Source organism: Monosiga brevicollis, mitochondrion, assembly GCF_000002865.3.
Source record: "Monosiga brevicollis strain ATCC 50154 mitochondrion, complete genome".
NCBI classification, from domain to species: Eukaryota; class Choanoflagellata; order Craspedida; family Salpingoecidae; genus Monosiga; species Monosiga brevicollis.
The window spans coordinates 53,025-76,568 of record NC_004309.1 but is presented as its reverse complement, the minus strand read 5'-3'; the positions used below and the strand labels follow the sequence as shown (position 1 = coordinate 76,568).

At 13.9% G+C, this 23,544-nt stretch overlaps 8 protein-coding genes and 8 non-coding genes across 16 annotated transcripts; all 16 read right to left on the bottom strand. All coding sequences in view use genetic code 4, as the record gives it.

Moving 5' to 3' along the window:
- trnG lies at nt 1–72 on the bottom strand. The gene has a single exon. It is a non-coding gene; the product is annotated as a tRNA-Gly (tRNA).
- Nucleotides 73–1,174: 1,102 nt separating this feature from the next.
- Nucleotides 1,175–2,770, bottom strand: rns. The gene has a single exon. It is a non-coding gene; the product is annotated as a small subunit ribosomal RNA (ribosomal RNA).
- A 652-nt stretch (nt 2,771–3,422) lies between these two features.
- On the bottom strand, nt 3,423–3,495 carry trnN. Its single transcript has one exon. It is a non-coding gene; the product is annotated as a tRNA-Asn (tRNA).
- Nucleotides 3,496–4,304: 809 nt separating this feature from the next.
- On the bottom strand, nt 4,305–4,376 carry trnA. Its single transcript has one exon. It is a non-coding gene; the product is annotated as a tRNA-Ala (tRNA).
- Nucleotides 4,377–4,694: 318 nt separating this feature from the next.
- On the bottom strand, nt 4,695–4,775 carry trnS. The gene has a single exon. It is a non-coding gene; the product is annotated as a tRNA-Ser (tRNA).
- Nucleotides 4,776–5,363: 588 nt separating this feature from the next.
- nad2 (NADH dehydrogenase subunit 2) lies at nt 5,364–7,004 on the bottom strand. The gene has a single exon. It carries the CDS (start codon nt 7,002–7,004, stop codon nt 5,364–5,366), a length of 1,641 nt encoding a protein of 546 aa, NP_696995.1.
- A 421-nt stretch (nt 7,005–7,425) lies between these two features.
- On the bottom strand, nt 7,426–8,112 carry nad6 (NADH dehydrogenase subunit 6). Its single transcript has one exon. It carries the CDS (start codon nt 8,110–8,112, stop codon nt 7,426–7,428), a length of 687 nt encoding a protein of 228 aa, NP_696994.1.
- Nucleotides 8,113–8,277: 165 nt separating this feature from the next.
- Nucleotides 8,278–8,348, bottom strand: trnR. Its single transcript has one exon. It is a non-coding gene; the product is annotated as a tRNA-Arg (tRNA).
- A 1,423-nt stretch (nt 8,349–9,771) lies between these two features.
- rpl2 (ribosomal protein L29) lies at nt 9,772–10,785 on the bottom strand. Its single transcript has one exon. The coding sequence runs from the start codon at nt 10,783–10,785 to the stop codon at nt 9,772–9,774; it is 1,014 nt and encodes a 337-aa protein (NP_696993.1).
- Nucleotides 10,786–11,319: 534 nt separating this feature from the next.
- Nucleotides 11,320–11,769, bottom strand: rps3 (ribosomal protein S3). Its single transcript has one exon. It carries the CDS (start codon nt 11,767–11,769, stop codon nt 11,320–11,322), a length of 450 nt encoding a protein of 149 aa, NP_696992.1.
- Nucleotides 11,770–13,026: 1,257 nt separating this feature from the next.
- On the bottom strand, nt 13,027–13,818 carry cox3 (cytochrome c oxidase subunit 3). The gene has a single exon. The coding sequence runs from the start codon at nt 13,816–13,818 to the stop codon at nt 13,027–13,029; it is 792 nt and encodes a 263-aa protein (NP_696991.1).
- Nucleotides 13,819–14,539: 721 nt separating this feature from the next.
- Nucleotides 14,540–15,307, bottom strand: orf255. The gene has a single exon. It carries the CDS (start codon nt 15,305–15,307, stop codon nt 14,540–14,542), a length of 768 nt encoding a protein of 255 aa, NP_696990.1.
- Nucleotides 15,308–15,661: 354 nt separating this feature from the next.
- On the bottom strand, nt 15,662–15,730 carry trnC. Its single transcript has one exon. It is a non-coding gene; the product is annotated as a tRNA-Cys (tRNA).
- Nucleotides 15,731–19,633: 3,903 nt separating this feature from the next.
- cob (apocytochrome b) lies at nt 19,634–20,776 on the bottom strand. Its single transcript has one exon. The coding sequence runs from the start codon at nt 20,774–20,776 to the stop codon at nt 19,634–19,636; it is 1,143 nt and encodes a 380-aa protein (NP_696989.1).
- Nucleotides 20,777–21,703: 927 nt separating this feature from the next.
- trnY lies at nt 21,704–21,786 on the bottom strand. Its single transcript has one exon. It is a non-coding gene; the product is annotated as a tRNA-Tyr (tRNA).
- A 515-nt stretch (nt 21,787–22,301) lies between these two features.
- On the bottom strand, nt 22,302–22,658 carry nad3 (NADH dehydrogenase subunit 9). The gene has a single exon. The coding sequence runs from the start codon at nt 22,656–22,658 to the stop codon at nt 22,302–22,304; it is 357 nt and encodes a 118-aa protein (NP_696988.1).
- Between the last annotated feature and the right edge of the window lie 886 nt (nt 22,659–23,544).

Genomic DNA, 23,544 nt, shown 5'->3' with positions numbered 1-23,544 from the left:
TATGCATTGTGGGACTCGAACCCACCTAATCTCATTGGAAGTGAGAAAGTTTACCAGATAACCTAAATGCATTATAATTAAAATTTTATAATAATTTAAAAATAATTTAAAAATAATTAAAAAATAATTAAAATTTTATAATAATTTAAAAATAATTTAAAAATAATTAAAAAATAATTAAAATTTTATAATAATTAAAAAATAATTAAAAAATAATTAAAATTTTATAATAATTAAAAAATAATTAAAAAATAATTAAAATAAATAAACCTATTGAAATAATAATCTCTAAAATAAACTTAAAAAAATAATAATTAATAAAATAATAAATTTAATAAAAATAAATTAATCTATTTAAAAAAATAGTGCTATAAACACACATCTTTAAAATAAATTCAAAAATATAATTATTAATAAAATAATAAATTTAATAAATTTAATAAAATAAATAAACCTATTGAAATAATAATCTCTAAAATAAACTTAAAAATATAATAATTAATAAAATAATAAATTTAATAAAATTAATAAAATTAATAAAATTAATAAAATTAATAAAATTAATAAAATTAATAAAATTAATAAAATTAATAAAATAAATAAACCTATTGAAATAATAATCTCTAAAATAAACTTAAAAAAGAATAAAACCTAAAAAATATAATTATTAATAAAATAATAAATTTAATAAATTTAATAAAAATAAATAAAATTAATAAAATAAATAAACCTATTGAAATAATAATCTTTAAAATAAACTTAAAAAAGAATAAAACCTAAAAAATATAATAATGAATATAAATATATAATTTAGGAAATAATTAATAAAAGAGTTTGCTCCATTAGAATAATTAGCTCAATTTATTAATTTTTTTTATTTATAAATTAGAATAAAATGACAATATTATTATTTATTAAATAATTAATTTATAATTAAATTTTTATTTATAATTAATGAATTATATTATTTTAATAAAGAATTAAAATATAAAATGATAATATTATTATTTAATAAATAATTAATTTATAATTAAATTTTTATTTATAATTAATAAATTATATTATTTTAATAAAAAATTAAAATATAAAATAATATAAAATTATATAAAATAATATAAAATTATATAAATAAATATATAAAAAATTAGAATAAAAAATGATAATTAAAATTTAATATTCTTTTCATCCGGCTCCTCCTTCCGGAAGCGCCACCTTGCTATGACTTACGGGAAATCTCTTTTGGTCCTTAATAAATATAAAATAAAAATTTCGAAAAAAATTTATTTGATATAAACTTTGGGTACCTCCGTGTTTTACCCGGTGACAGACAGTGTATACTTCAGAGATTGCTCTATTCACCATGCCTTTTATGATACATGATTACTGCTGAATCCTGCTTAATGAAGACGAATTTCAGTCTTCAATCCGAACATAGTTATATAATAGAAGTTATTTAATTATTAGTATAATTTTGCAATATAACTAAATATATGTTAACTTCATTGTAATACATGTGTAGCCCTAATTATAAGAACCATAACGGCCTGGCGTTATCTATACCTTCCTCTATTTTAATCAATAGCGGTATTTTATTAGTGCATTTAATAAAAAATTAAATTAGCAAAATAAAAAATAGGTTACGTAAGTTAAAGGAATGAACCAAACATTTCAAAACACTTACTTACGACGGCCATGCAGTATCTGAAAAATTAATAATAAAAATTATAAAAATTAATAATAAAAATTATAAAAATTAATAATAAAAATTATTAAAATTAATAATAAAAATTATAAAAATTAATAATAAAAATTATTAAAATTACTAAATTAGGTAAGGTTTCACGCGGATTGTCATATTAAACCACATATTCCTCCAGTAAGATATCTCTAACAGTTAATTTGTTTGAATTTTAGTCTTGCGACCGTAGTATTCAGGTGGAATGTTTAACGAGTTATCTACAAAAATAATAAAAATCAACTATTTTTTAACATTCATCGTTTACGGCATGGACTACCATGGTATCTAATCATGTTTGCTCCCCATGCTTTCGTGTTTCAACGTCTATATTATTCCAGATTATTGCCTTCGCCTTTTGGTGTTCCTTCTAATTTCTTCACATTCTATCGCTACATTAGACATTCTATAATCCTCTAATAAATACTAGATATTAAGTATATAATCCTTAATTTTATTATTTAAAATTATTTAAAATTATACTTTAAAATCCGCCTACACACCCTTTACACCCCTAATTATATTGGAAAATACTTGAGCCTCACGTTTAACCGCACCTGCTGGCACGTGAATTAGGTGGCCCTTTTAATATATTAATGTCATTATCTTCATATATTATTTATTTTTATTTATATAAAAATATGATTATTTGGCTGTGTCACTCTTCCGAACATTGCACAATATTCATCACTGCTGCTTCGAATTACCGAATCTGATCCGTATCTCAATTTCAGTGTGGCTGATCAAACTTTCATTTCAGCTACTTATCCTCGTCTACGTAGTCTTTTTTACTACCCACTAACTAATAAGTCATAAGCCCCTCTTATATTTTTATTCTTTATTATCCTATTTTTTACAATTTGATAATTTTTTTCTATTACTTTCTTTATAAGATAGGTTCCTATGTTTTACTCACCCGTACGCATTATCACTATATTTATCCTTTTTACAATTTAAATATAGTATATAAATACTTGCATGTGTTAATCCAATAATCTAGCATTCTTCCTGCGCCACAATCAAACGCTATTTAGTTTTAAGAAGATTCGAACTTCCATTTTTTTAATATATTTTTTATTTTATAATATATTTCAAAAATCCTAATAATTATCTCTATATTATTATAGAGAATATTATATAAAACTAAAAAAATTATAATAATATTATTATTTAATTATTTAATTATTTAATTATTTAATTATTTAATTATTTAATTATTTAATTTTTTATAAAATTTATTAAAATTATTTAATTAATAATAAGTTATTATTATAATAATGATTCTTTTTATTATATAATTTTTATCATTTAATAATATGTTTCTAAAATAATATCTAAATTACTATAGTAAAAAAATTTATTTTATTTTATATTTTATTTTATATTTTATTTATTTATAACAAATTTATTATATTTTATTAATTATTATTATAATATTATTTTATATTTTTATTAATTATTTTTTATATTTTATTAATTTATATTTTATTAATTTATATTTAATTAATTTATTTTTTATTATTTTCTTAATTCATATTTCAGCAAATATGAGCAAATATTATTTAAATAAATTTTATAAATTTTATTAATTTATATTTTATTAATTTATATTTTATTAATTTATATTTTATTAATTTATATTTTATTAATTTATAAATAATAATGTTCATTATTATTATATATTTTCCTCTTCAGGCAGGACTTGAACCTACAACCATTTAGTTAACAGCTAAATGCTCTGCCGATTGAGCTACTGAAGAATACACCCATAATATATTTATTTTTAAATATATTTATTTTAAAATATATTTATTTTGAAATATTTAAAATATAATTAGTATAAATATTTCTTAATTTTATATTATTATTTCATTTTATAATTTTATATAAATTTTATATATCTTTCCTATTTTATTAATTATATACCTATTGTGTGTTTATTATATTATTAATATTATTTTATATTATTTTTATATTATTTATTTTTATTTTATTTTATTGATTATATTCCTATTAATTATTTTAAGAGATTTTAATAATTTTATATTATTTTTATATATCTTTCCTATTTTATTAATTATTTATTAAAACTATTTTATTAATTATTTATTAAAACTATTTTATTAATTATTTATTAAAACTATTTTATTAATTATATTCCTATTAATTATTTTAAGAGATTTTTATAATTTTATATTATTTTATATAATTTTATATTATTTTATATTATTTTCCTATTTTATTAATTATTTATCAAAACTATTATATTAATTATATACCTATTAATTATAATAAATATTAATTATATACCTATAAATTATAATAAATAATAATTAAACTAAAAAAAGGAATAGGAGCAAACTATTAAACTAATTATATACCTATTAATTATTTATATAATTTTATATAATTTTATATAATTTTATATTATTTTATATAATTTTATATAATTTTATAATTTAAAATAATAAACCTCTCAAAACTCTTATTAAACTATAAGCCATTTTATCCTATATATTATTTTATTAAACTATAAGCCATTTTATTCTATATATTATTTTATTAATTATGGAGCGTGCTAGAATCGAACTAGCTACTACGCTATGCAACAGCGTGATTTTACCATGTAAACTAACGCCCCTATAATTTAATAATTAGTATATATTTTTTTAATTTATTTTATTTATTAAAATTTATTTAATTTATTTTTATTTATTTAATTTATTTTTATTTATTTATTATTTTTATTTATTAGTAAATATTAGCTATATATTTTATTGCACTATTTTCCTTTCAGGAAAGATAAATAAAATATATAATAACCAAATATATTATAATTAAATATTTGATAAATATATTATAATTAAATATTTGATAAATATATTATAATTAAATATTTGATAAATATATTATAATTAAATATTTGATAAATATATTATATATTAAATAAAATATATAACAGCATGAATGGGATTCGAACCCATGAGTCCGTAGACTACAGTTTTCAAGACTGTCGCATTAACCACTCTGCCATCATGCTTTATAAAAATATAAATATAAATAATAAATAATAATTTAATAATTAATAAATAATTTAATAAATTATTAATAGATTTAATAAAATATAATAATATATTTATAATTATTTATAATTTTTAATAATAGATTTCTTATTTTTATCAATAAAACTAAAAATTATAAATTTTATTATAAAAATTTAATAATTTAAATAAAAATAAAAATAATAATCTCAAATATATACTTAAATATTATTCCCCCTTTAAAAAGAGAGATATATATGAATATATTATAATATTCCTTATTAATTATAAAAAATAACAAATAAATAAAAAATAAATAAGTTATTTAAAAATAAATAATTAATAAAGAATACTAATATATTATATAAATTAAAAAAAATTAAATTAATAATTAATTAAAAATTTAATAAATAATTAAATAAATAATTAAATAATTAAATAAATAATTAAATAAATAATTAATTAAAAATTAAATAAATAATTAAATAAATAATTAAATAATTAAATAAATAATTAAATAAATAATTAATTAAAAATTAAATAAATAATTAAATAATTAAATAAATAATTAAATAATTAATTAAAAATTAAATAAAAGTATTTAATATAGCATCAAAAGTAATCATTAATAAAGGATTTGGATAAAAAATAAAAGATATAAGAATATATAAAGTAGATCCAAGTATTAAAATAGGACTTAAAGATACATTATAATAAATTGATGATGAAGTATTATTATTAGAATTAATATTATTATGATTATTAATATATGATGAAGGAACTTTTCTATAAACAACATCAGCTAAAAATTTAATTAAATAAGTATTATTATTTTTAAAATACATATATTGTATAATTCGAATATAGTAAAAACATGCAATAACAGAAAATAATATAGTTAATGTAGCAATTACAATATAATTATTTTGTATTAATGATAAAAGAATATAATATTTACTAATAAATCCAGCTAAAGGTGGTATACCAGCAATAGAAAATAAACTTAAAGTTAAAGTTAAAGCTAATACAGGTTCCTTTCTAGATAATGCAGATAAATCACTTAAATAATAAGTTGTATTTTTGAAACTGTTTTTATATTTATTAAAATAAATGAATGTAAAAGCAAAAGTATTTAATGAAGTAATAATATATAAAATAATATAAATAAAAGATGTTTGTAAACTATTTAAAGTACCAGGAATTAATCCTAATAATATAAACCCCATATGACTAATAGCAGAATAAGCTAATAATCTTTTAAATTTAGTTTGATTTACGGCTCCTATACTTCCAATTATAACACTTAATAAAGCAGAAAATATAAAAAAAGGTAATAATACACTATTAAATATACCTCAAAATACATTATAAATTAAATTTACTAATAAAGTTAATATGGCGATTTTAGGAACAATAGCAAAAAAAGCAGTAATAATAGTAGGTGAACCTTCATAAACATCTGGTGCTCACATATGAAAAGGTGCTGCTGCTAATTTAAACATTATTGCTATACAAATTAATAAACTTCCTATTTCTACTCCTATTTCATTATTTGTATTTGTATTTATTATTGTATTATTAAATATATAATTTGCTAAATTATCAAAATCTAATATACCAGTACTAATATATATTAAAGCACATCCAAATAATAATATACCTGAACTTAATCCACCCATTATTAAATATTTTAAACCTGCTTCAGTACTTAATTGTCCTGTTCTTTTAAATCCTGCTAATATATACAAACTTAAACTTAATGTTTCTATACTTAAATACATTATTATTAAATCTTTACTTGATATTAATAATAACATACCTAATGTTGCTAATAATATTAATATTGTATATTCATAATCTTTTATTTGTTCATTTTTTTGTTTAAATACCTCTAATGACATTGATAATATTAATATTGTAGTTATTATTACTACACTTTTTACCATTATTGATAAATTATCTATACCTAATATACTACTATTTAATACTTTTTCATTTATTATTATATCTTTAATATCTCATAATAATAATAAAGTTATACATAATACTATTATACCTAATATTGATATTTGTCTCATAATATTCACTATTCCACCTAATTTCGAATAAATTACTCCATATACTAATAATATTACTATACTTATTATTAAAAATATTTCAGGTATTAATATTGTTATATTATTTGTTAATTCATTTATTAACATTATATTATTAAAATTAATATTCATTTTGTTTTATTTTTTTGTTTTAGTTTTATTAAAAATGTAATATATTATTTATTTATTTTATTATATTGCCATTTTTATTATATTATAATATTTTAATAAAATTTATAAATTTTATTTTTTATATAAATTATTTAAATATTATTTTATTTAAATATTATTTTTATATTATTTTTATATTATTTTTATATAATTTTTATATAAATTTTATTTTTTATATAAATTATTAAAATATTATTTTATTTAAATATTTTAAATTATATTTTTATAATATTTTAAACCAATATTATTTTAGTAAAATATTATAAATTATAATTAATATATTATATTTTTATTAATATTGTAAATTATAATTAATATATTATTTATTTATATTAATTTATAATTTTAATTTATTTAATTTATTTTTAATTTTATAAAATTCCTAATTTCTTAATTTAAAATCAGGTAAATTATTTATTGAATTAAAATAAGTTAAAGTATTTTGAGTTGAAATTTGAGAAAATATATCTTGTCTTTTTACACCTTGTTCATGATATAATGTTAAAACTATTGCTCCCACCATAGCTATCAATAACACTATACTTGAAACTATAAAATATATATAGCCATGGGTATATAATATTTGACCTATACTTTCTATATTTGTTAAATTTACTATATTATTATTATAATTTGAAGTAATATCTACACTATAAGAATTCATAAATAAAGATAATTCATACGGATTATTAATGAAAAATAATTGAGTAAATAAATTATTAGAAGACATAGCAAATTGTTCATCCACTATTACCATTAACTCTAATATAAATATTATTCCTATTATACCCCCTATTGGTAAATATCTTGTAAAATTTTCTATTAATTCTACTAATCTTATATTTAACATCATTACTACAAATAAAAATAAAATAGCTAATGCTCCTACATAAACTATTAAAAATAATAATGCTAAAAATTCAAATCCTAACATTAATAATAATATAGAACTATTAGCAAAACACATCACTAAACCTAATACTGAATTTATTGGATTTTTTGATGAAATTACTAATATACCAGAGAAAAATGCTCCTATACTAAAAATATATACTAAAGTTTCTATCATTTTTTTTTATTTTTTTATACTATTTTTTATATAATTGTATTATATTCTTATATAATCTTTTTATTATATTATTTATTATTATATTATTTTTTTATTTATAATATTATTTTATAATATTATTATATAATTTAATACTATTATTATATTATTTTTATATAGTATTTTAATACCTAGAGGGAATCGAACCCTCATTTATTAAGTCGAAATTAACTATATTACCATTATATGATAGGTATTTTATTTTATTAATAATATTATCATTTTTATATTATATTATTAATATTATTTTATATTATTTTTATTTATTATTTTTATTTTTATTTTTATTTTTATTTTTATTTTTATTTTTATTTTTATTTTTATTTTATTATATTCCAATATAATATTAACAATATTACTTATTATCAAATAAAAATATATTAAAATATAATTTATAATTTAATTATTGAAATTATCCAAACTCTTATTTCCACAATATCTTTATAATTTGTCTATTATTTCTTTAAATTATATTTTATAAAATGTTATATTATATTTTTAATTTATTTTATTTATTTTTAATTTATTTAATAATTTTTATTAATTTTTATTTTTTATATATAATCTTTATCAGAACTGATAACTAAATATAATTATTTTTGAATATTTTTTAATAAAATTAATATTTTTGATAATTTTATACAATATTTAATTCAGCATAATAATAAATTAAAATTAAAATTATATTAATAATATAATATAAAAATGATAATAATTGGTATATAATTAAATTATAATATATTAATTATTAACCTATTAATAATTTCAGCTAATATTCATTAACAATTTTATTTATTATTTTATTTAGAATTTAAGCAAACTCTACCATAATAATTTAAGCAAACTCTACCATAATAATTTAAACTAAATATTTATTAATAATTTAAGCAAACTCTACCATAATAATTTAAACTAAATATTTATTAACAATTTAAACTAAATATTTATTAGTAATTTCAGCAAACTCTACCATAATAATTTAAACTAAATATTTATTAATTATTGAAGCAAACTCTTTATTAATTATTTTAGCAAATATGAATAAATATAAATTTTTATTTTTATTATTTTTATTATTTTTATTATTTTTATTATTTTTATTATTTTTATTTTTATTATTTTTATTTTTATTATTTTTATATTTATTATTAAGTTTATTTTAGAGATTATTATTTCAATAGATTATTATTTCAATAGATTAATTTATTTTAGTTTATTTTTATTATTTTATTATTATTATTTTTATATTTATTATTAAGTTTATTTTAGAGATTATTATTTCAATAGGTTTATTTATTTTAATTTATTTTAATTTATTTTAATTTATTTTAATTTATTTTAATTTATTTTATTTAATTTACACAAATATACCCTATTATAAATTATATTATTTTTAATATATTAAAAATTTTTATTGTATATATACAAATATAATTATAAAATAAATTTTTATAAAATTAAATTTTTCTTAAATAATTTATTTTATTACTATATTATAAATAATAACTATTTAATTAAAATTTATTAAATTACTATATTATAAATAGTAACTATTTAATTAAAATTTATTAAAAATAGTCACTATTTATAATAAAATAAATATTTATTAATAATATATAATTATTTTTTTTTTTGTCATTTAGCTAATTTACCTCAAGCTGTTTTCTTAGGTTTACCTAAACCTCCACTACCTGAAGTTTTACCACCCATTGGATGATCTACAGGATTTTGAGCTTTACCTCTAACTTTTGGTCTATTATTTAATAATCGATTAGTTCCAGCTTTACCTTTAATTTCATATTTATGAAGTTCATTTGAAACTTTCCCTATAGAAGCTATATTATTTGAAGGTATATTTATTATTTTTTTAGAGGGTAATCTAACAATACTTCTTAATTCATTATTTTCCTCAATATTTTTAAGTAAAATACTAAAAGTACCTGCTGCTCTACTATATACTCCATTATTTTTATTTAAATGATTTGTTAAATAACTATTTTTTAATTTATTTTTTAAATTTTTTTCTGATAAATAAGTTTGTTTTGTATTTAATTTAATATTATTTAAACTTTTTTCATTTAATATATTTTTATTTGATAATGAAGTAATATTGTAAATATTAGTACCTATAGGTAAATTATACAAATAATTACTTTCTATTTTATTATTATTAATTTCATTATTATTTAAATTAACATTATTTAATTTTTCAATATCATTATATTTATAACCTTCAATAATATCACCTATTTTCATAGTATTAGATGCTAATATATAAAATTTAATTGAAGGAGTATTTAAAGTAGATAATAAAGCAATATTACTTGATATATTAGGATTATATTGAATATCTATAATTTCACTTTTAGTATATATACCTAATTCTCTAGATCTGTCAATTAATCTTAATCTTCTTTTATGTCCTCCTCCTCGACATCTTACTGTAATTTTACCTTGATTATTTCTTCCTCCTTTAGCTTGAGCTGATAATTTGTTATATTTTAAATATTTAAATCAACCCTCTTTTTTAGAAGAAAATGGATTTTTATCATTTTTGAATTGAGATCTAATAGTATTAGCTAATATTTTATGTCTTAATGATGGTGTTATTGGTTTATATCTTTTTACTTGCATTTTTTATTTTTATTATTTTTATTTATTTTTATTTTATTTATTTTATTTATTTTTTATTTTATTATTTTATATTTATTTTTATTAATTTTTATTAAATTATTTTATATTAATTTTTATTTATTTTTATTAAATTATTTTATATTAATTTTTATTTATTTTTATTAAATTATTTTATATTAATTTTTATTAATTTTTATTAAATTATTTATTTAATTTTAATTAATTTTTATTAATTTTTATTAATTTTAAATTTTTATAAAATTTTATTTTTTAATTTTTTTATAAATTTTATTTTTTATATTTTTATTTTTATTTAATAATAACATATTTAAATTAAGAATTTATTAAAAATAATTTTAATTAATTTTTATTAATTTTTATTAATTTTTATTAATTTTAAATTTTTATAAAATTTTATTTTTTAATTTTTTTATAAATTTTATTTTTTATATTTTTATTTTTATTTAATAATAACATATTTAAATTAAGAATTTATTAAAAATAATATAATTAAAAATAAAAAATAAATTAAATTTAAGATTTATTAAATAATCATAATTTTAGTCCAATTATTCCTCATTTAGTAAAAATATCTTTTTGAACATATTGTAATCTATAAGAATCCACTGAATTTAAACTAGTTTCACTAGGTTTAATTAAAAATGAATTATTAAATGAATTATTTGTGTTATATAAAGGTAAATTTAATATAGATTTAGACTTTTTTGTTGTATTATTTAATTTAGTTGATTTGTTTAATGATTTATTCGATTTATTTTTAATATTCGAATTACCATTTAATTTAAATTTTCTAGCCATACTTACTCCTTTTAATCGTCCAGATAATAAGTATTTTACAGCACTTTGTTTATTATCTTTTTCAGTTTCTTCTAAAGAAGAAAATATTAATTTATTTTTTTGCAATAAATCATAATAATTAGATAATAATATATTTTTTATATTTATTTGATTTTTTGTTTTCATTATTTTTTATTTTTATTATTTATTATAGATTATTTCATAGCACAATTTAATCTTTAAATATACATATATTTATTTTTTATATATAATTTATTAATTTATATTTAAATTTTATATTTTATTATTATTTTTATTAATTTTTATTAATTTTTATTAATTTTTATTAATTTTTATTAATTTTTATTAATTTTTATTAATTTTTATTAATTTTTATTAATTTTTATTAATTTTTATTAATTTTTATTAATTTTTATTAATTTATTAAACCTATCAAAATTCTATATTCTATTATAAACTACAAATATTTATATTTATAAAATTTAAATTTTATATTTTATTATTATTTTTATTAATTTTATTAATTTTTATTAATTTATTAAACCTATCAAAATTCTATATTCTATTATAAACTACAAATATTTATATTTATATTTAATTTTATAAAATTTAAATTTTTATTTTATTTTATTTATTATATTAAATATTAAAAATTATTTTTATTAGTTATATACCTAATATGAATTTTGAAATAATATATTTAATAATAATAATTTAAAGATATTTTCAATATTTTTTATAAAATTAATATTTTTGATAATTTTTATAAAATTAATATTTTTGATAATTTTTATAAAATTAATATTTTAGATAATTTTATATAATTTTATATAATTTTATATAATATTTAACATAAATAAAATAATATTTAATTTTTATTTTTAATTTTTTTTATAAATTTATTTAATAATTATGATTCAAATGGAGCATATTATTTTATTAATTATATATCTATTTAATATTAAACATTATTATCCTTTTTAATTTATACATTATTTGTATTAAACATTATTTTATTAAAAATTATTTTATTTAAAATTATTTTATTTTTTATAATTTTATTTTTTATAATTTTATTTTTTATAATTTTATTTTTTATAATTTTATTTTATTTTTTATTTTTATTAAACATTTTCCTATTAAAATTTGGATATTAAAGATATTAAAATTTTATTTTTTTAATTTTTATAAAAATTTTATTTTATTAAAAATTTTATTTTTTATAATTTTATTTTTTATAATTAAATTTTTTATTAATTATTATCTATTTAAATTTTGAATATTAAAAAAGTAAATTTCCCTATTAAAAATTTAAATAAATAAAATGTATATTATAAATATTTAAATTAATAATAGGGAAAACTAATGGATTTTAATTGTAAATAAATCTAATAGATATTTTATGTATAAAGATAAAATAAATTAACTACCTCATCAATAAACAATTACAAATAAACCTAATCAAACAAAGTCTACAAAATGTCAGTATCATATAGCTGCTTCAAATCCATTATGATGATTTTTAGTATAATGAGATCTAATAATTCTGAATAAACAAACAGTTAAAAAGATAGTACCTACTAAAACGTGAAATCCATGGAAACCTGTTAACATATAAAATACACTACCATATACTGAATCTGCTATTGTAAAAGTAGCTTCATCATATTCCATTCCTTGTAATATAGTAAATATAAAAGCTAAAACAACTGTTAATATTAAAGCTAAAATAGTATTGTATCTATTTCCTGCTATAATTGAATGATGACTTCATGTAACTGTTGCTCCAGATGTTAATAATATAGCTGTATTTAATAAAGGTACTCCCATAGCTTCTATAGGTTGAATTCCTAAAGGAGGTCATACGGCTCCTATACTAATTTCTGGTCCTAAAGATGAATGGAAAAAAGCTCAAAAAAATCCAAAAAAGAACATTACTTCAGATACAATGAATAATAACATTCCTAATCTTAATCCTTTTTGTACTACAATTGTGTGATGACCTTGAAATGTAGCTTCTCTAACTATATCTCTTCATCATAAATATGCTACATAAGTTAATAATATAGCTGATATTGATAATAATGTACCTCCATATTTAAATGAATGAAAATACATTACTGCACCCACTGTTAATCCTAAAGCACTAAATGATGCCATATATGGAAATGGTGATGGTTCTACTAAATGGTATGGATGATAATGTTTTGCCATTTTATTTTATTTTTATTTTTTTTATTTTTATAAAAATTTTATTTTTTATTTTTATTTTTATAAATATATTTTTTTTTTATTAATTATTATTTGAATAAGCCAAAATTTTAATTTGTATTCTTATCCTATTATTTATAGTGATATTATTATTAAAATTTTTAATTTTAAAATATTTTTATTATTATTTTATTTTATTTTAAATATTAATATTAATATTATTTATTATATTATTTAATAAATTATTACACTATTTTTACCATGTATTTATATCACATATTATATTTAAATTATTTTATTTATATTTTTATTATTTTTATTATTTTTATTATTTTTATAAATTTATTTAATATAAACCTAATTTAAAAATAATATTTTCAATAGATTTTATTTATAATTATTATTTATAATTATTATTTATAATTATTATTTATAATAATTATTATTATTGAAATATTTACTAATTATAAAGTATATAATAGAAATAATTATTTAGAGATTTTTATTTAATTTATTTAATTATTTAATTTTTATAATTTTTAATTTTTATTTAATTTTATAATTTTTAATTTTTATTTAATTTTATTCTTTAAATTTATATTTTTATTATATACTCTATATTTAATAAATTATATTATTTTTATTAATAATATTTTTTCTAATAAATATATTATTTTATATAATTTTTATATTATTTTATATAATTTTTATATTTATATAATTTTTATAATTTTTCTAAATATAATCCAATACCTTTATATTTATCTTTTAATCCAGATTTTAAATTTTTAATATTATTGGCAAATAAACTTAATTCATTTAATGAAGCTGAATTAAATGTATTATTATCCATATTAAAATGGTATTTAGGATATAATATTAATTCATTAATATTTTTTAAATTATAATCAATATTATTAGGTACTATTAATTTTTTGGGTGTAGAACCTAAACTTAATTCTAACATTTTATTTTGATTATTTGAAATATCTGTTATTCTATAACCAATACCTTTACCTACAGGTATATATACTTTATATGCATTTTTATAAATGAAGGTATTTGAGGGATTTTTATGTCATATTAAATCTTCATTAATTTTATCATTATTTATATTTTTAATAATATATAAATTATCAATTATTTGATTTAATTTACTTTTAATTAAACCTCAATATGATTTCATTTCTTTATTTATATTATTTTCTAATAAAATACTTAATTCTCAATTATTAGAAGTTTCATTAATTGAAATTTTATTAGATAATTCATTTAACATAATTATTTCTTGAGTATAATTAACTATTTTACCGTCAATATCAACTTTTCTAATAAACTGTCATTTATTCAATTTATCTAAATTAGGGTTTTGATTATTTAATATTTCTTTATTAACTATTTCAAATGTTTCTTTATTATATCCTTTTAATTCTGTAATAGGATCTAATATTTGTTTTGGTATTAAAATCTTTTGTTTTCCTATATTTGACATTTTATTTAATTTTTATTTATTTTATTTTTATAAAAATTTTATTATTTTTTATTTTTTAAATTATTTAATTATATTATAATTATTATTTTATTCAATTTATTATTTAAATAATAATTTATTATTTTATTAAATTTATTATTTTATTAAATTTATTATTTTATTAAATTTATTATTTTATTAAATTTATTATTTTATTAAATAGATCCTTTAAAAAAGGAGATATAATAATATCTTAATTATAAACTAAATATTAATGGATAATTATATAAATTAATTTAATTAATTCATTTTAAAATTTATAAAAAATAATATAAAATTAATTATTAAATTATATATAAAAATAAACTTATAATAAGGTATAGGCGGGAGTTGAACCCACTTATCAAATTTTGCAGATTTAAAAGATTACCGAATCACTACACCAATATAAATATAAATATACAATATTTATAAATATAATAATTTTTATTTAATAAATAGTAATTATCAATATAAACTTAAATTAATTATTTATTAATTCGAAACATTCAAATATATAGAATTTTCTATACTAACTTTAATTAATATTTATGGACAATTTTAATAAAATATAAATAAATTATAATTTTTTAAATTTTTATTTTTAATATTTATTTTTATTTTTATTTTAAATTATTAAAATTTAAACCTATAATTACTGTTATAAACTAAAAAAATACTAATAACAGTAATAATATTTTGATTAAACATAAATATTCAACAATATTTCATTAAAATTCCTATATAATTTAAATTTGAAATTTAACAAAATCTCTTGAAATAATTAATTGGTAAATAATAAATAAAAGAGTTTGCTTAAATTATAAATAAAATATCAAATTAATAAAATTAATTAAAATATCAAATAAATAAAATTTATTAAAATATTAAATTGGAATATAATTAATAAAATAATTAGAATAATTATACAAAATAAATAAAATATCAAATAAATAAAATTTATTAAAATATTAAATTGGAATATAATTATAATTTATTACTCATATTTAGTTTAAATTATTAATAGGAGTATAATAAATAAAAGAGTTTGTTGAATTAGAATAATTATAATTTATTATTCATATTTGCTGAAATTATAAATAGGAATATAATTAATAAAATAGTTTGCTCCATTAGAATAATTATACAAAATAAATAAAATATCAAATTAATTAAAAATAAGTAGGGGGTATATAAAACCCCCATAGTTATAATATATTAAATATATAATAGTAGTGTATATTAAGGAATAAACTTTGGATAAAATTAAAAAATTTAAAAAATTAAAAAATTCTAAAATTTATAAATTATTAAATATTTATCCTTATATATTAACTTTATAATTTAAATAATTTATTTTCTAATATATCTATTATTATTAAATAAGATAAATACTATATAAAATCAATTATCCCAAGAATACTTAAATGAATAAACGGTTATATGAATAAACGATTATATGAATAAACGGTTATACTAATATTATAATTTTATTAATTGGGTATTACTTAAAAAATGCAATATACAAATAAGAAATATAATTCTCAATAATGAATATTTAGATAAAAATAAGAATTTGTATTAATAAAATAAATAAAATAAATATTTATTCATATTTGCTGAAATTATAAATAGGAATATAATTAAATAAATATTTATTCATATTTGCTGAAATTATAAATTAAGTAAATTAATAAAATATTAATATATAAATAATAAATAAAATAATAAATAAAATAATAAATAAAATAATAAATAAAATAATAAATAATATATTAAATAAATAAAATTAATAAATTAAATTTTATTATAATAAATTTTATAATAAATAAAAATTAAAAAATAATAAAATTATAAAAATAAAATAATAAAATAAAATACTTACTTATTGTACATATTATATTAAGAATTTAATGTATGAGGAATAGGACAATTATGAATGATTTTTACTACATTTTTTAATGACATTCCTGATTTATAATTATTATTTAAATAAGCTGAAAATAAATAAACTAATCTATTAGGATTTTCATTATAAGATTATTTTATAAGAGTGTTTAGTTCTATAGAAGATTATACTAAATAAAAATTATTTTTAGTTAAACAAATAGCTAAATTATAAATATTATTGAAAGTATAATTATAAGCAATTTTTATGTTTATAGCCTTATTTCCAAATTCATTAAAAATTAATTCTAATTCTTGAATATTTTTAGATTGATTTCATAAAATATTTCCTAAAAATAAGAGGAATATCTTTAATTAGATATTTCTAATTTAATTGTTTAGCAAATTTAGATAAAATATCATAATAATCTGTTTCCAACTGGTAATTTATTTATCAGGAAAAATCATAATACTAAATATTATAAAAATAGAGTAAATATAACCATATAGATTTTTTATAATATTCTTTAAAATTAATTTTGCCTAAATTTTTTAAATTGGGATTTAATAATAAATATTATATAGGTTTACTTTTAATTTTTAGATGTTTTGGCATTTTGGGATATTTATCTATTAATATTTTATAATTTTTATTAATTTAATATTTTATAATTTTTATAAATTTAATATTTTATAATTTTTATTAATTTAATATTTTATAATTTTTATTAATTTAATATTTTATAATTTTTATAAATTTAATATTTTATAATTTTTCTAAATAAAATCAATATGCAATATTTTATTTTTATTATCCATTATACCCTAAATTTATAAATTCTTATAATTTTATATATCATTTTTATCTATATTTTATTACATGTCAATATCCATTTATTTTACTAGATTTAAGTTTTGTTATTTTTAAATTATAAACTTTAAGGATTTCTTATTTATCATATTTTGTATTAATGTTTAACATAATCTATTTATATACTATATATGGATTTCTTATTTATCATATTTTATATTAATGTTTAACATAATACTATCAAGGAATTGATAATACTATCAAAAGATTGACACAGCTAATTAAGCAAATAAATTAATGTAATTAATTGGACATTACTTTAAAAATGCAATAAACGAATAATAAACAAAATATGAATATTAAGATAAAAATAAGAATTTGTATTAATAAAATAAATAAATTAAATTTTATTATAATAAATTTTATAAAATAATTAAAATAAATAAAATAAATAAAATAAATAAAATAAATAAAATAAATAAAATAAATAAAATAAATTAAATAAAATAAATAAATTAAATTTTATTATAATAAATTTTATAAAATAATAATAAAAATTATTAATATATTATTTTAATAAAAATAATAAAATACTTACTTATTTTTTCTATATTATCTTTTATATTTTTATCTATATTTAATAATAACATTCAAACATTCTAATATCTTGCTATTTTATTAGGTTGAGGTTTTGTTGCTTTTAAATTATAAAACCCATTGTCCTTTAATGTTTCTAAAGCTTTCTCATGTTTAACATAATCTATTAATACATTATCAAGGGATTTATTATTAAACATATTTTGTATTAATGCTTCATACTCTATTTTCTTTACATTTTATATTGTATAATGTTCCTCCCAATATAACACTAAATTATTTTGAGGTAAAATTTAGTTTAATGTTGCAGTTATCATAAGAATTTATTTATTTTTATTATTTTAATTTTCTTCAATTAATACTATATTTTTAGTAGATTTATTAAAAGTACTCTATTTACTTGTATTTTATTTTAAATAATTTATTTTTATTTTAAATTATATTTATTATATTATTATATTATTTAATACATCTACTATTATATACTCATATCCTATTTATATACTACTATCTATTAATACTCTGTTTATATATTAAAGGAATATTTATACACAATATTTAGTAAATTAGTCTCTATTATTTGTATAAAAATTTTAAATTATATGATTAAATGTTTTCAAAGATTAATTAAGTAAATATTTTATTATAACAAGTAATATAAATTTAAGATTTTCTTCATTATATTCATTTATATTTAATTCTTTATTTATGATATAAATATAACAAATAATATAAATATTAAAAATAAAAATTTAAATATTTATGATATAAATATAACAAATAATTAATTTGTTTGTATTTTATTATAATTAAAATTATTTAAATAATAAATAAAAATAAAAATTATTTAAATAATTAAAATTATAAAATTATATAAAATTTATAAAAATTATAAAATTATATAAAATTAATAAAAATTATAAAATATTAAATTAATTAAAATTCAAAATTGTTATAATTAATTTTTTATAAATAAATAGGAATAATCTAGATATTATTCCTATAAATTAACTTTATAATTTAAATAATTTATTTTCTAATATACCAATTAAAGGTGTTATTATTATAAAATAAGAGAAATAGAAAACAGTAGCTAATTGTCCAATAATAATATATGGATCTTCAGCTGGTTGTCCTCCTAAATAACTTAATATAATAAAATCCGCTACAAAGAATCAGAAGAATACTTTAGCAATTGGTCTAAATCTCATACTTCTAATTTTACTTGTATGAGTAAACGGCAATACAGCCAATACAACTAATGAAGCAAATAAGGCAATTACTCCTAATAATTTATTCGGTATTGCTCTTAAAATACAATATGCGAATAAAAAGTATCATTCAGGGACAATATGTTGCGGTGTCACTAAGGGATTTGCAGGAATATAATTGTCACTGTGACCAAGGTAATTTGGAATAAAAAAAATAAAAAATGCAAAAAATATTGTAAATAATACATAACCAAATACATCTTTTACTGAATAATAAGGGTGAAATGGTACTTTGTCTATATTACTATCAACACCTATTGGGTTATTTGAACCATGTTCATGTAAAGCTATTAAATGAGCTACTGCTAATCCAGCTAATGCGAAAGGTAATAAATAATGTAAACTAAAAAATCTATTTAAAGTAGCATTACTTACTGAAAAACCTCCTCAAACTCATTCTACAATATCCTTACCTATAAAAGGTATAGCTGTAATAAAGTTAGTAATAACTGTGGCACCTCAAAAACTCATTTGTCCTCATGGTAAAACATATCCTATAAAAGCTGTAGCCATCATTACTATTAAAATAATTATACCTATATTTCATAATAAAATTCTAGGTGCAGTATATGATCCATAATACAAACCTCTAGCTATATGCATATATACCATTATAAAGAACATTGAAGCTCCATTAGCATGTATATATCTTAATAATCATCCAGCATTAACATCTCTCATGATATGTTCTACTGATGCAAAAGCTAAATCCACATTAGCACAATAATGCATTGCTAAAAATATACCTGTTAATATTTGAATTATTAAACATAATCCTAATAATGAACCAAATCCTCACATATATGATAAATTTGATGGAGCAGGTAATTGAATTAACATGTTGTTAACTATACTTATAAAAGGGTGTGTTTTTAATACTCTCATTTTTGTTTATTTTTAATTTTGTAATAATATAGAGAAATTTAATCTATTATATTACTTTTTTTATTTTTATAAAAATTTTATTTTTTTTAATTTTTTTTAATTTTTTTAATTTTTTTTAATTTTTATTAATTTTTTAATTTTTATTTTTTATCTTATTAGGTTTATTTCCCATTATAAATTTCATATTATTGAAAGGTAAATATTTTTATAAGTTAATATTTTTATAAATTTTTATTTTTTTATTTTTTTATAAATTTTATATTGCTAAATATTTTTTTAAATAAATGTTTTGATAAATTTTTATTTTTTTTATTTCTAATATATTCTATATATTGCTAAATATTTTTTTAAATAAATGTTTTGATAAATTTTTCTTGTATATCCAAATTATTACTCTATTATATACTATAAATTTGGTTTATATTTTTATAAATTTATATTTTTATAAATTAATATTTTTATAAATTTATATTTTAATAAATTTATATTTTAATAAATAAATATTTTTATAAATTTATTTTTATTTTATATCCAAATTATTACTCTATTATATACTATAAATTTGGTTAATATTTTTATAAATTAATATTTTTATAAATTAATATTTTTATAAATTAATATTTTGATAAATTTATATTTTTATAAATTAATTTATTAAACCTTCCTTATCACCCTATTATATACTATAAATTTATGGATAAATATTTTAATTTATATTTATTGATTATTATTTACTGTTTATTTAAAGGGTTAATATTTTGATAAATTAATATTTAATTAAATTTATTATTTTTATTTATTATAATATTTTTAATATTTTACTAACTTTATTTTATATATTATTATATATACTGTATATTTTTTTATATAAACTATTTTAGTACACTGCTGGAAATAAGTTATTAAATAATATAAAAAAAGGATGATTAACGAAGGTAGGATTCGAACCTACGAGTAAACTAATACAGCAAATTTACAGTTTGCCCCTTTAACCGCTCAGGCACTTCGTTTTATTTATTAATATATATTTATTGTTATATTATTATTTATTAATATATATTTATTGTTATATTATTATTTATTATAATTTATTTATTATTTATTATAATTTATTTATTATTTATTAATTATTTATTATAATTTATATTATTTTATTATAATTAATTTATTTAATTATTTATTATAAATAAATTTTATAATCATTTCATTTAATTAATTAAATTAATATTTATTTATTAAAAATAGAATATTAAAGAATATATTTCATGAATAATTAATAATTTTATATATAATATTTTATTTATTTAATTTATTTTTTTAATATTTTTTATATTTTTAATATTTTTTATATAATATAATATATAAGTAATAAGCGAAACAGAATATATAAAACTGTCTCGCTAATACATACTAAATATATTTAATATATTTTTATATAATACATATATTAAATATTTTAATATTATAATATTGATTTATAATAGTTATTTTTATTAATAAAAGGGGGATATATAGATATTAAAAATTATTCTCACTCTAATCCTCCTTTTAATCATTCATAAACTAAACCAATTGTTAATATTCCTAAAAATGTTACCATAGTTCAATATCCAAATACATGAATATCTGATAAAACTAAACTTCAAGGGAATAAAAAAGAAATTTCTAAATCAAAAATAATGAATAAAATTCCAACTAAAAAGAACCTTACTTCAAAAGGTTGTCTACTATCAGAAAAAGGATTAAATCCACATTCATATTGTTGTACTTTTTCATAATCAGGGTTTTTATTTGATAATAAATAAGAAGCTCCTAATAATACACATGATAATGCTAATGCTACAATTAAAAATATTAATACAGCAGAATATTCGAATAACATATTTTAAATATTTTTTTATTTATTTTTTATTAATAATTTTTTTTATTTTATAAATATTCAAAATTACTAATAAATAATTATTAACAAATAACCTAATTTTATTAATAATTATATTTTATTAATTATTAAATTTTTTCATCAAATTAATTACTTAAATTTAATACATATTTGATAAATTTTTTAATTTTTATTATTTTTTTATTTTTTTCTTTTTATTTTCTTTTATTGTGTTATATACACTATATTTTACAAATAATTAATTTGTTTATATTTATTTTTTATTTTTATTTAAATTTTTATTTTTAATTAATATATAATATATATTTAAAGAGTATAATATGCACATTTATAGACTTATTAATAAAATTATTAATAAAATTATAAATATTCAAATAATTAATTCTATTGTTAAACTTTATTTAATTATATTATAATTATTATTTTATTAAATTTATTATTTAAATAATACTCTAAAATTTATGTATTAGGTATTTTAATAAATTAATATTTTAATAAATTAATATTTTTATAAATTAATATTTTAATAAATTAATATTTTAATAAATTTATATTTTAATATTTTAATTTATATTTATTGATTATTATTTACTGTTTATTTAAAGGGTTAATATTTTAATAAATTAATATTTTTATAAATTAATATTTTGATAAATTTATATTTTAATAAATTAATATTTTAATAAATTAATATTTTAATAAATAAATATTTTTGATAATTTTTATTTATTTTATTTATCCTTAAAAATAGAGGATATTTTAGGTTCTATTATATACTTAAAATTTATAGATTAATATTTTGATAAATTTATTTTTTTAATTTTAAACTAAAAATCTCTCAAAACTACTTAATTCTATTATATACTAT